Source organism: Polypterus senegalus, chromosome 6 (genome assembly GCF_016835505.1).
Source record: "Polypterus senegalus isolate Bchr_013 chromosome 6, ASM1683550v1, whole genome shotgun sequence".
Taxonomy (NCBI): domain Eukaryota; kingdom Metazoa; phylum Chordata; class Cladistia; order Polypteriformes; family Polypteridae; genus Polypterus; species Polypterus senegalus.
The window spans coordinates 87199581-87214526 of record NC_053159.1 but is presented as its reverse complement, the minus strand read 5'-3'; the positions used below and the strand labels follow the sequence as shown (position 1 = coordinate 87214526).

The window sequence follows — 14946 nt, the reverse complement described above, 5'->3', positions numbered from 1 at the left end:
GCTCATTTGGAATGCAGACCTCCACTCTGAATCTCTTTTTAGGAGCTCATACATTAGCTATTATATCTCTTTTCAAAAATTTTCCTATTTTCTTGTCTTTGGGGGATTAGGATGGTCCAAGTTTACTAGCACTTTGTTCACAATCCCGTTTTTCTCATTTACCTTTCATACTTTAATAACAGTCAGAATATGTGATCCTTTTATTCTTTCTTGGAAGTTTACATTTAAAATGTTTTGTCGCGATGTTGTGCTCATAATGTGGCTGATTTACAGGATTGTCATTTGCGTCCACTGCACTCTAATTAGAATACTCTAGAAATATAAATCATTTTCTTTGCTCATTTCTGTTATTCTCCTGCAGAAACAGTTCACTAAACATAACTGAAGACAACCCCAGCCGTCACAGCTAGGACATTCAAGGTCTGTCATGAAATTAATAAGACTGGCATCCAAAGCACCACAACTGGCGGACCTCACAGAAAACTATTTCCAAGAAAGCTTCCAAGGGTGCAAAGACTGACATGTAATAACATAATAATTCTTACTATAAAATTATCTTTACTGTCACTGTTATTAATTTCATGACAGACCTCATTGATGTAATGAACCCATTAATATGCAGGCCACCCTCTTCTACTTCAACGCACACAACTTCCTTCAACAGCAGCTGAGGACGTTTGACCTCCGCCATACTACAAGCCCACTGTACATCTCGGGGTGGCATACATTCCAGTCTTATTTTGAAAATAAGAGCAGCTCTCATCAGTCTGCCATCACTTTCCTGACAGGATCAGCAGTCTTAGTGTTTGGTCACAACATTTACTTCATCAGTCTATACATCCCGCTGCCTTTATTTACAAATCAGACGGTGCTGTTTTTACTGGTTTGTTTTACAAAAATACACTTTTGATGGCCCTGGATCCTGGAAAAAAAAAGAAAACAAAATTGAATTTCTGGAAAAGTAACATCTGCTGCTTTTCTTCCAGCTAGTTCATGATTTCTGGCAAAACTTTAGCATTACATAATTATGACTTATAACAGCACACAGAAAATATAATACATGTCTTAAAATCTGCTTTTTATGACTTTATCTAAACTAGATAGCTCACAGTTTCTGCCAATATGGAAATATGCTGTCATCTGCATTAATGATAATTTGAGACTTGATAAATACTTGACCGTCATACTTAACAGAGTGCAGGATGGCTTGTTCATCACAGTAAATACATAACCCGATTAGCCTTGTTAAATTTCTACAAGACCAGTTGCTTCCCCTACCCAAATAATCTTGGACTTTGGTGTATTTTGATTGGCTTGACTGAAATTATGAAATTAAAGAAAAAAATTCAAGCCCTACGTTGCATTTTGATATTTGTGAGTGCCAACACTTGTTTGCTAGTTGGCAACTTCTCGATGGATGTAGCACTAGTTCAAAGCTGGTGATACTGTTAGTATTTATATATTTTATATGCTATTACAACAAGCGGCACAGTATTGTTCACTTGAGCAATGGAGGTTCTATTAAACGTAATTTCTGTTTTTACGGTAGTATCAAATTTGTATCGAGTATCATGAAATTGCACTCGTATTGTGTAAGAAAAGGCGCTATATTGCACCTGATCCGACACAGCTTTGACACGGGAGGCACGTGTAAAAAAAAATTATCTTTTATTTTTCTTCAGCTGGAGGGCACGTCTTCCCCATAATCCCGCCAGCTACAACACATTCCCAAGCACCAAAACCACACTGCAACACTCCTTTCTCTATTCCACCACTGAAAATCGAAAACCAAAATTCTGGTATCGTGACATCCCTACTCATGTTGCATATTTCACGTCACTTAACCGGTCATATGCTCATAATGTCCAACATGCATGCAATTTATGCTAACATATTATTAATTAAATACTTCCAGAAAATCAGAGGAGTGCACAAACAGGAAGTGTGTTCAAAAGCGTGATTGAGTTAATGAACTGAAGAGCCGCCTCTCGCCTTCATTCATTGGTCAATTCAAAAACCCAATCCAGTTTGAATCCTTGCAGTCTTACGTTTTCCCTAATTCACTTTCTGACTTACAGGATATTTTTGTATGTGATATTAACAGATGATTAATCCTGTCTTCTTGTCAATACGGAGCAGATCAGTACAAGTTCATTCTTGTGGGACCCCTGTATCCGAAGGTTTTTATTCCAAGCAAATTCACTATCAGTGCACCATTCTCACTTTCTTTGATGAGCTGCCCATTACTTGTTCTCTTATTTTAAGAAATTCTAAATATTTGTATTTTTGCCAAAGTGTAAATGTAGTAGAATCCTAATTATCCGCACCCGATTTTCTGAGGTTCGACATTATCTGAGATACAGTAAGTGTAATATACTACTTTTCTTATAATCCATAAAATCTTTGCTGTGCATTCTGTAACAAGTGCATGAATACTCTACTTTTAACTTCAAATGTACCAAGCGAGCAGTCAAGGAGCTGGAGATTGTGGGAATGTTGGAGTGACTCACTCACCTGTCCCTTGGCTATTGTCAGTGCATCCCCAGTGTTGACCAGTACACATGCTCTGATGTTTCGCTCACTTCGGATTTTTGCGTTTACACATTTCAGAGTGCTGTGGTGAACTACCAGTGGGAACTGCTTTCTCCGGCTGAGAGGGGAGCACTTTGTGTCATTAGCTAAATGAAGAGCTCCAACCGTCAGCTGCATAGAGGCCGTCTCTGACCACTGTGAGCAGTGTACTACCCTGGTGACATCTGCTGATCTCTCTGTGTCAGCCCCCACCTTCTCTGCACTGCATCACCCTTATCGTCAGCAAAACTGCTGATGGAGTCACACCACAAAGCATCTCCTTTCGAAGATTTGCTCTGTGGTGAGCTGTGAATTCACGTTCTCTGGCTCAGAGCAAATGGAGTCCTCTATCTGTCAGCCGTGCAGAGCCCATCTCTGACCGCATTGAGCAACGTACTTCCCTGATGACATCAACTGATCTTAAAGTGTCAGCCCCAACTTCTCTGTGTAGCATCACCACTTCAGCGGCTATCGAGGATGCATCGGTCCACATTATCTCAGATAATCGAGGTTCTACTGTGCTTCCATTTCTTTTTAATAAATCCTTTTCTATGGAGTGTGTTCCCTCTATCAGATCCAACAATGAATGCTAAATTTTGCTTGATTGGTGAAACCTTTCGCCATGTTCATCACACATGAGCAGTGAAAGAAGTCCAAGTGTGAATACAGAAAGTCAGTCTTTGGTGACGTGTTACACTTCATGGTTTTGTACACATAAAGAATATTGTCGACCAGTTGGATGTAGTTTGTTGCTGTGCTTTTGACAAGAAAATTAACAACATCCTTGAATGCCACACTAGCAGATCTTCAAATCGCCTGTCGTTGATGATGGGTCTGATTTGTGGACCACCAAAAATGCTTTGGCGTCAGTGAAGCACTTCACCTTCTTTGCTTCCTTCTTCTATTTTTTATGAAGAGGAGGCCAATATGCCTTTGTTGGGTCTACAGGTGATTTCTGCTCTGGAATGGAGTGGCCAGTTCTTTTCTTTTTAATGTAATGTGCAAATGAAGCAAGAGCACTTGGGATATCCAGGCCACAAGACCTCCACTATCAGATCAGCACAGATGCTCATGGTGTAGTTGTTGTAGTGTAGGCGTGTACGTCAAATATGAGAAGAAACCACAAAGACTGGTGATTGAAATCAAATGGTACATAAAATAAAAACAATCTGTGATCTGTAGACCAAACTCTGTAAGATGCACCAAAAAGTGTCCAGCGCAATCTCAAAACCACCGTCGGGATTTTATTACTTGTACAGAACTGTATCCTTTTTTCCAGACTGATAAATAAGGTTGTTTCTGCAAATCTCAGGAATAATAACTGATATGTCTAGTGGTTTGTGTTTTTGGGGGGTTTTTAAAATAAGGAAATAAAAGGTACAAAGTTCAACTCTGTAAAGATTTAGAGCTTAAATTAATAGTTTCAGTTAAAAGAGGCAAAGTATGAATTAAAAATGTGAAGTTGTTTGAGTTTAAGCCGACGAACCTTCAGCAGGACCGCCTTATCACAAAGGCCAGTGCCCCTTGTCATGATTACAGTTACATAATCAGTTCACGTGTGGCTTGTTTTGGACATTTGCGCTCTTTGTAACCGCTTGGTAATTCTTCTTATTTTGTTATATTTTATGACTCCCTCTGCACTTTAGTCAGTTTAAATATTCATTTGCAGTATGGCTTAAGTCCATCATCACCCATTTGTAATACTGAAATGTCAGCACAATTATTTTTTCTTATCCTGCATTCTAGCAGTGCCCACTGCTGCTGCCTTCAGCATCACGAGTTTGACCCCCGTGCTCAGACATTGTCTGTGTGGACCATGCAAGTTCTATCTTTGTTCCCTAACAGTGTACAGCACAGATAAACTGGCGCACATATTGGTTCTTGTGGGTTTAGGTTTGTGCGGGTGGTATCCTACCTTGTGCTCGAAGGTGCCAGGATGGGCTGAGTTTGACAGCGTTTTATATATTAGCAGTTCACAAATTAAGTTGTGCACTTTGACTATCGGACACTTGTCGACCCCCATCGTTTTTGAAATGGCCACATCCTCCAACCACAGGAGGAGCTGGCATTCCTTTCTGCCCCAGTTAGCAAACTTTGTCATTTGGGTCAGCCATCATTGATAAAGTTAAATAGCGGTGCTACCAGTCACTCCATCAATTGTAATCTGAAAAACGCGATGGCAGAATCTAACATCTGGTCTGTCTCCTCTTGCAGGTGTCATCGCAGCCGTGGTGCTTGTTCTGGTTTGTCTGCTCGTCGTAATCCTCCGGTATCTTTACCGTCACAAGGGCACCTACCACACTAATGAGGCCAAAGGAACTGAGTTTGCGGAAAATGCGGACGCCGCCCTTAAAGCCGACCCCACATTAAAGGAGGCTGTGGATGAGAGTAAGAAGGAGTACTTCATCTGAGTGGAACCCCTCGGCCTGTACACCTGGTGCTTTTCTTGTGTTTATATATAAAAAGGACATGGTGGGATGTAACCACAGGGGGCCGGGGGACAAAAGCAAGGTCTGCCTGGCACGTGTCATTTATTGATGCTAAATAACATTTCACGCTAAATGCTAATTTCACCTTCCTCCAAAACGAGCCGGTCAGGTATTTCCGATTCTTTTAGTTAAAGCAACAGGATCAGTTTTTAAATGGCAATTCCTTTCAATTGTTCCACTGCTAATGAAAACAGACGTAAAAAGCCCTTAAACCATTGACGTCTCTCTGCTTAAAGTGTAAAGAGCAGTCAAATAGTAACGGCAGGAAGGAACTGCTGTATAGATCTGTAAATTCATGGTTGTAATTAAAAAAAGAAAATTAAGCGAGAGCACGACGGCCACCGTGCCTGACGTATTTATACCGTGGCCGTCTTGTACATGAGCTCCACTCATGAGCGAGCAGATCCTGAAGAAAAGGCTTTCTTTACGTTGCCTTAATGTGGAAGACATTTTTTTTTTTTTACTACTTACGTATAATCATACATACTAACAAAATGTGTATTTTTTTAACATTTAATGTGTACTTTTAAATAGTCTTAATTGATATGTAAAGGCAAACAAGTCAGGCTGTATGAACGTCACATTAGTCATGGAGATCATTTGTAAAGTTACCAAAGATGCAAAGTAAATGTAAAAGTGTGGTTAAACCTGGCGTTTTTATCTGTCAAAAAATGTGCACTTCTGGACTTCTGATTCTTAAATATGAAAGTGCAGGTGGCGAATGGATGGACAAAAAATCAAATTGCATAGCCCTGCTGCTTCCTTGGATGTGACAGTCTTAAAGTACCAAAAATTCAAACATGTATTTTAATACAACATTTCAGGGAGGGTTATTTTTAAAACCTATCATTTTCGTAAATGTATAACTATGTACACTATATACAGTATACGCAGCTTATGTGTTTTTAATAAACCTAACTGTGTTTGTTGCCAATGAAATGATGTGTTTTGTGTCCTCTACACTATGCTAAAACCCAAAATAAATCAGCAATGGGGGCTCTTCACTTAACAATCATGTGAAAAAGAAGAAAAATAAAGCAAATGTGTTGAAATAAACAATGTCATTCTGTTTTGTGGAAAGAGTGGAGTTGGGTCTTCTGCATGTTGAGTTTTTTTATGATAACCCTAGAAGAGTGACAAGTATAACTGTGAGGCAGTGTGTGGACGTCCTCACGTCTCTGAGGTCTTCGTCTAATGTCTCCATGCCAGGCAGCTTTACCCACAGACTGCTGCCTGATTATGAAGTGGTTAGTATATCTGGGCAGCTTGTCGGCCAGTGGTAGTTGAGCCTGCTACTGTCAACATCTGGAGGAATTCACTTACAGTATGTGACTTGGGACAAATACTTGCAGAATCCACTCATTACTCTTAACATAATAGAGTGAGGATAAAGGAAATGAACAACACTCAGAACAAAAGTACGCGTGGCATAACATTCAGGTGCATTCGTCACACTGCGATTTTATGTTGTAATCTTAGCAAGTCAGAGGCACTTGTGGGGCACCTCTGTGACTGGTGGTCATGCAGTCTGACCTCCCCTGTGACCGGTTTGCTTTTGTCTCACAGTAAGCTGTAGAGGTGTGCTAGTGTGTATGTGAGAGCGGACCACCAATGAGTGTCCACGCAGAACTACAGTGCATATAGTATTCACGCAAGGGACAAAGGAGCACGTTTATTATGGACTGCACAAACTCCTCTAGCTGACGTCTTGTGTTTTTTGTACCACAATAGAATGGAAAAACGAAAAAAAAGGGCTGAACTCGCCCTACCAGGAAAGCCTTCATACAGCACCCGCTCAGTCAGGCAGCACGTTATCGGCGGTCATGCAAAACCCGAGCAAGCAATACTTTGGAAATGTGAAACTGTGCTGGAGTTGTGTAATTTGTCATCCCCTGCAGTTTGTAGTCATGTAATCGGAAATCCTGAGGGAGACGAGTCAGAATATCAGATTTGACGTTCCCTCCGACCGGAAGTCATGTAATGTGCCGCCAGCTGTAGTTAACTGATTTTAAATGCGGGGTATTTCACAGTTTTCTGGTTACTTTATGAAAGAGTAAGTTACCATATTTGTATTCATTAAATATTTTTTTGTAACAGTGAGTCATATTCAAGAACAACAGTGATAATAGACTTGTTTGCTTTAGTAGTAAATTCTGGCTTTTGTAACGGCACTTTACAATGTCATGTAGATAAAGGCAGTGTGGTGTAGTGATTAAGGCTTCTGAGGTTGTGGGTTCAACTCCCGTGTCTGACACTGTGTGACCACGAGTAAGTCACTTGACCTGCCTGTGCTCCGATTAGAAAAACCAAAAGAAATGTAACTAGTCGTATTATAAATATTGCAAGTCGCCTTGGGTAGAGGCATCAGCCAAATAAGTCAATGTAAATCCCATGTAGGCTTGTGGGAGCTCAGCAGCTTTCAGAGTGATGTAAGAATGGCCTCATTCATTCGACGTCCTCCTATCAGTTGTGGAAGTTCTGTGGCTAACTTAACTGTAGTTCCATCCATTTTCCAACCCGTTGAATCCAAACACAGGGTCACGGGGGTCTGCTAGAGCCAATCCCAGCCAACACAGGGCACAAGGCAGGAATCCAATCCCGGGCAGGATGCCAACCCACCGCAGGACACACACAAACACACCCACACACCAAGCACACACTAGGGCCAATTTAGAATCGCCAATCCACCTAACCTGCATGTCTTTGGATTGTGGGAGGAAACCCACGCAGACACGGGGAGAACATGCAAACTCCACGCAGGGAGGACCCGGCAAGCGATCCCAGGTCTCCTAACTGCGAGGCAGCAGCGCTACCACTGCGCCACCGTGCCGCCCTAACTGTAGTTCACATTTTTAAAAGACGTACCCAATGGAGAGTTAAAATCTGTGTTGAAGAGTCACAGTGACATGGTTGGCTGTTTCAGACCAGGATGGACAGCATGTGTGAAGCTTTGCAGATAAATTATAGCATCACAGAACGACTGAAGTGTTATAATATGAATAAATAATAATTCTTTACATTTATACAGTGCTTTTTTCACTACTCAAAGTGCTGATAAAGTGCAGATAATGCAGTCGTGAGGTGTTGAGCAGATTTGTTCAAACTTGTGTCTACAAAGTGATGCTTAAACATTCCCTTTCATCTTCTGTTCATTTCTAGATTGTTTTTACTTTTTACAGTGAATTTATCTCAAGCAGCAGGAGAAGTGAATGGTCTTATAGCGACCTGCATGTGTCTCCACAGGCATTTGACCCACTTGTATTACGGGTCCATTTTCTTGTCCCAAGTGGATTTTAGAGGAGTAAAAAGAGGAAAATATCCAAAAAAAAATAAAAGTTGAACTGAGCTGTCTCGGGGTAAATTTTCAACAATAAGCCACGGGAATTGCATCCTGGAGGGCCGCAGCAGCCCCATGTGAAAGGGTTCCAGATTGTGGGCCTCTTCCATTTTAATGGAGGAATCAACTGAACGACATTTTAGCTAAAAGAATGTTTTCACATTTTTAGCATTTGACTGGATGACTTTACGTCGATGATGAGTAACAGATTGTTTTTTTGGTTCATGCACATTTTGATATTATTTGCTGTTTGGCCACCATTCACTTTCATTAAAGCAAAAGCTTTTTTAGCTTCTTTTTGCATGAAAACATGAGAAAATTTTTTTTTTCTCAGCCATCACTACAAATTACATAGAGTATAATAATGTTTAAAAAAATATACAGTAGATATATTTTTTGGCTAGAGTCCATCCAAAAATGGCGGCTAATGCTGGGAAGAGCAAACAATATCAAAACATCCATGAAAAATCTCTGGTTACTCATAATCCACATAAGCCATCCAGACAATGAAGCAATTTGACGAGACTGCAGGCGACCGACTTGTTTTAGTGTCCAAGCGGAGCTCGTCTGGCTGCCTCCCCCCGTTTCATTTTTATACCCCCATAAACACAAACCAGTTTTGTGTACTAGGCTCAGACGTTTCAAAGCTTCAACTGTAATTGTAGTAGCATGCATGCAGAATTGGGCCGGCTCTGAATTGCACTTTGACATAACGACATAATTGCACCTTTTTACAAACCCAGGCAGCGCATGAGAGCAGAGCAGAACTGCCATCAGCTAGCCAGCTCTGTAGAACAAAGAGCAGCCGTTATTTCTCTCTCTGGGTGTGAAGTGCTGCTATGCTGGGTCGAGATGGAAATGACTTTTTATCAGAGGATGCGAACATCTGTAGCAACAGTAAAACCAATTACCTGAAAAATACACCATTCTCAACAACAGTGTGTTTCCTGTATAGCCCAAAATCACACAAGGGGCTTTAATGGGCCCCCCAACTAGGCTCCCTACAGAGAGAAGAAACAACTCCCAAAAAATGGAAAGGACCATTCAGAGAGAGAATCCTCTGTTCACCTACGACCCCTTGTCCAGGCACCGCTCCAAGCTCCACTAGGAAATTTGTTGATGACGCCCAAATCATAGGACTGAACGCCAACAAGGCTGACAGAGACAACAATGTCACCCTTATGAGCTTCAAGAAGATGAAGGCATACTACACTTGCATTTGCATCGGAGGGGATGACCACCCCTGATGAACTAAAGTGGACACAACACATTTCGTCTCTTGTCCAGAAGACTCACCAACTCTTCTGCTTCCTCAGATGGCAGCTCACATTTCTCCGAAAGGTCTACAGGTGCACAGTGGAGTCCATCCTCACTGGCTGCATCACATCCTGGGATGGCACCAGTGCTGCAGAGGGCAATGAAGGCGGCACATAATGTTACTGGCCTCCAGCTGCCTAAGGAAACGTAACAGTTAAATAATTTGTGTTAAAGTGGTGTCTTTCAGGAATCAATGCTGGGGACGCTGCATTTTTAATTTATATAAATGAAATCGATAAAAATAAAAAGACTTAACACTCTGGTCATGCCTACACACCACTATATTGGTGCAAAGGCAGATAATGTAAAATCACCCAGAGGGACGTGGAACAACATATAAGGCCTCTAAGTAAATGTAACATATTAGATAACATGGAGGCAGTAAAAATATTAGCTTTGAATTGATGATGGGCCTCTCAAACTTGAAAGTGCACCTCATGAGAAGACCAAGGATTTCATCCTGTCTGTACAGAAGCCTTTAAGAGGGCTAACCAAATGTTAGGTAAGGTTACATAACCCGACGTGGAGTACAAGTCAAGGGAGTGAGGCTCAGGCTTAAAAGACACACTGGGGTGGCCTCATCCAAAAGAAATGCTGGTAAAGCATACATTTTGCAACACTGGAAAGGTTGTATCCCAGAAAATCAAAGGTATGTGAAATAAGTTAGCAAGGCTTTAGGTAGACAGTAGGCCTTTGGCGACCTCTAGATATTAACGTGATAGCTTCTGGCCAAATTTAGACAATTAGGCATCGATGAGCTATTGGCATAAAACTTTGTTGTCATCAAACCTTCATGAGATTACGAAGACATCAAGACTTGTAAGTGCTTAGCTGTAATATTTTATTGTGGCCACTAGATGGCAAACTGCATAATCAGGTCTCTATAGCAGGCTAGCCGGTGCATACTGTATGTACATTTTAGCGTATTAGTCACTACAGTATCAGCACGTGAAAATATTATCAGAAAAATGACAGGAATTTGAGCCTAAAAATAAGAAATGCTTGAAAGTGGTGAGAGGGGAGCCTTCCATCCATGAATTTCTGAGGCTTCCCCTGTGGCTACAAGTTTTCATCCCAGCCAGCATCTGTTTAATTGAACTCCTGTCTTAAATAAAGCAAGCTGTTCTCTCAGATTGTCCGCAATTATGTCTCTTGCAAATAAGAATTAAACTGGGCTCTGTACTTGGGTCAAAAAGAATACGGAGACATTTTAGATTTTGGTAACTTTGTTTTTATGTTTCCTTCATTGTGTTTTTCATTTTACTACAAGTTGCTTACTAATTACCATGCTCCTGGGTCTCACACTGATGTAGCTTCGGCCTTTCACCATTCACTGCTCCTTGACCCCATGTCTACTCCAAGGAGAAAAATGATTATTGGGCAAGTTTGGTATATTTAAGTCACACTCATAGAATTCATTTTCCATGGGATATGCATTAAGTGAAGCATTTCTTTACACATTTTTAAAAATAAATGTGTACCTGTTACTGTGTTTGGAAAAAATGGAGTTTAGAAGACATCAGTGCAAACTCTACAGCATGCCAAATACCTGAAATGAGAGAGAAGTTTTAATGTGAATTGGCCAACTGGTTTTATTCTAAATGGTGACCTACAGGCTCAGACTTTGTGTATGCAGCTCCGAGATCATAGCCAGGCCCCTGCCAACTCTTGCCACTTTACACTTGACATGGCGCCCACAGTTCCAGTCACTGGGTTCTGTGTTCTCCAATCACACCTCTTCCTTCCGAGGTTTTCTCCAGCGGACAGGGTAGTTCCACTCTTCTGTTCTCTTCTCTCCCACCCTGTCCCGCATACAAAAGGTGGTCTCAGCTCTTTATGCTAAGCTGTTAAGCAGCAGACAGGCCTTTGCGGTTACACTCCACTTGGAGTTTAGACTTCCATGGTGATACTGAAAAACTTTCTCTCTTCCTAATCATCTGCATGTTCTGTTTAAATTCAAGTATTGCCATTACCTTACATCCTGTTGATGTTACACTATGACATTGGACCCTTATGCCAGCTTTAAATGACCATAGTACTTTGCTCCGCACATTTTGGCACCGTTTTCCTGCCTCTTCCCCCACCTGATCCTTCATCTCTCACTCCTTCCCCAATTCTATTGACATTCCACAGTCACTCCTTATATTTCTTCTTGCAGCTCTCTGCTCTTCCTCTCACTATTACTCAGCTGAAACTTTCGTCTTTGAACACCACTGCAGTGAAGCTGACCTCTCCTTAGAAATCCCCAGATAGATTCTTTTTCTTCTTTTTTTTTTCAGGAGGTTTACAATCAAGTTCTTCTGGAACGGTTTCTAATTGAAGTGTCAAGAGGTGTTCATCTGCAGCTCTTCGTAAAAATTTAGATAACCGGTACTTAGGGATGAGGGGGATCTTTGAAGCATTTCTGCTTTTGATGTCAGAGTTCTTAGTTTTCAGCCAAGTCACTGGACTGCTGTCCATTTTTGTGGCTGTCCTGGCACTTCCATTATTTCTTTACTACTCCTCACAAGGAATGTGAGGATCCTGTTTTGTTATTTGTTTTAAAATCAACTGAACCCATTAACTTCATGGATTTCTATGAAAATGAAAAAAATCAACTACAAATAGTGTATCTCTATTGTAAATATAATTATTAATGGCTCTGTTTTAAATACACTAAATCATTAATTCCAGGTTTGCCAAATAAGAGACTTGCTTACCGATGCCAGCATTCTGCCTACAGCCTCAGAAATTAAGCACAGGGCAGGCTTTATCTAGCTGCAAACAGGCATATCTTTGGATTACCCGACGTTGACTTGGCATTTGGCATGTCACTGTTCAGGACCCTTCGCTTCTTTTATCTTAACCAAGTGTTGGGTAACAATCAAGAGCAAATAATCAGGTAGCTGGCATTAGAGCTGGAACCTTAATACCAATTGCACCAGAGCGGCTATGTTAAAAGGAGGCTGTTTCAATAAAATTATAAAAAGATAAGGGGTTAAGTAATTAGGGCTCCTCATACATAACAATTAATGCAACTCTTCGCTAATTTTTCTCCTAAAATTAGACCTTTGTGTCGAATGACCAATTGCTCATGGAGTCCCGAATGAGACACATTGCCTGCATTGTGAGAGAGTGTCTGTAATGGCACTACGGCCATGTGCCGTGTTTCCCCCGCGAGGGTGATCCGGCTCGTAAGATCCTCATTGTTGGGGACCCGAGTGGCTGGACCAGGCCAAGGGGTCACCCACGTAACACCTGGCTGCGGCCAATAGAGGGTCATTTCCGGAGGGTGGGACTAGACCGCGTGTCTGCGTAGGGGGTTGCCAACTGGGATCCTGAGTTGTTTCGTCGAGCAGTGGGTGCGGCGAACGCACTGTACCAGTGCATGCTCCCCAACTCGACTGGACTTTGCTGATTTTTCTCCTAAAATTAGACTTTATAGGGTCATTATTGTCACATTTGCATAGTATAATGAAATTCTTACTTGCAGTGCTAACTGTCCAGTGCCATAGTTGGTGACTATAACCACTTGACCTCGATACGTCTCTATTCGTAACGTTCGAGTAGTCTCCATTATGTCAGCAATTTCAAACACAATAAAATCTTCTGATCGATAAATTTGGCTTCCAGATAAGAAATTAACTATACAAAAGTAAGTGAGCACAGTTTAATAATGACTGCTGGACATGAATAAAGTCTGGTCTAACACTACTCCAAAGTCTTCCCTTCAAGGTGCTGTTCAGTAACTCTCTCCTTTTAAATGAAAATTCAGCATTGCATGTTCCTTGGAAGCCTTGAGAATATAACACACAAGACAAACTTCTACAACATGTTTCAGAATATGGGGGACTGGAGTCAATCCCGGCACCACTGGGTGCTGAACAGTTATCATTCCTGGATAAAGTGCCAGCCAACCACAGGTCCTACTGTTGTGGTGTACAATTTTGCATACAAGTTGATAAATATTTTGTATGTCTTTATTTGTAACTTAGAACACTAATGTTATATCACTGATGTGAACAGCAATGGTTTGAAGGTTAAGAACCCACCCAGGACTGAGTCTTTGTAATTTTACAACAGGGTCTGGGGGAAAAGTGCCTAAAACCAGTTTGGCAAGTGATTCTCTGCAGGACTCTCTCAATCAACACCCGCAGGAAAGCCGAGCTGGCAAGCATCAGCTGGACAAATGGTTTTGGGGGCAGGTGTGAAAGGTACGGTGTGCCCCATTGTTCTGAAGTATGGCTGTTTGGGATTGGCCTGAATAAGAGGCCATTCTGTAGCATGAGTTTGGACAAAGAATGCATTAATTCAGTTGCTTTACCCCTCCCTATATCTCTCATACCAACTGATGAAGCATCTCGCACACCATGAACTGGAAGACCACACTGAGAAGCACAACTCAGCAGCCATAATGAGACAGGCATGTTGCCTGTTCTGAAGAAAGCTGACCACAAATGACGCCTTAACTAGAGACATTTTAACTAACAAACAAGTCTGTGTGCCGCCTGAAACTACACATCAGCATTTATCAGGTTGTACAGTTTCCAGTGTTCACTTGTACTTTGCTGATTGTTATTATTTATGAATATTATTAATCATACATTATTTAAATTGTAACTTACCTCCTGCTTGTCTTTTACTACACCTAATTGCCTGAGGTATTAAATATATATGGTACAATACCTTATAAACAGCAGTAAGTCTCTGAGATTTGAGGCATTCTGACAAAGGCGACACGTTAATAAGACAAAAAGGGGAAAGCAGAGTAATATATTACTCTACCAAGACAAAACACCCACTCAATGGCACCTTGACACTCCCACACTTGTCTCTTTAGAGCGTCCAGTCAGTCATATTCTTGTTTATCATGGCATCAGAGAAAAAGAACATCTTGGATTTTGGTTGGACATGCGTGTGACAGTACTATTCTTGTTTGCACATTTTATTTTTTCCACGAGAGTACCCAAAGAGCCCAAATAAAAACGCAATAAAGACCAAAACAACCAACACTGTAAGTGTGATGCAGCAGCGCTAACCACAGCACCATGGCTGACATCACCTTGGATGACACCAGAGGGCAGGCCTGCTTTTAACTCAGTCAGTATCTGCTAAACAAAGCTGCCTTGTGCGGACCCTGAGGGTTATAATGCTTTGTTAGCCGTGCTCTAGAAAAACACTTGTAAAAAGGTTTTGGGTGATATTCAACATAGATAAGCACAGAAAATAAACTACATCTTAAAAATAACCACA

General features: G+C 41.3%; 1 protein-coding gene across 2 annotated transcripts in view; it reads left to right on the top strand.

Moving 5' to 3' along the window:
- Window positions 1–5999, top strand: part of gypc (glycophorin C (Gerbich blood group)) — a 61086-nt gene extending 55087 nt beyond the window's left edge. For both annotated transcript variants that reach the window (XM_039756503.1, XM_039756502.1), the window contains exon 3: window positions 4786–5999. In XM_039756503.1, coding sequence (XP_039612437.1) covers window positions 4786–4982 — 197 coding nt within the window. In that variant the 3' untranslated portion in view covers window positions 4983–5999. The remainder of the gene's footprint in view (window positions 1–4785) is intronic.
- The last annotated feature ends 8947 nt before the right edge of the window (window positions 6000–14946 follow it).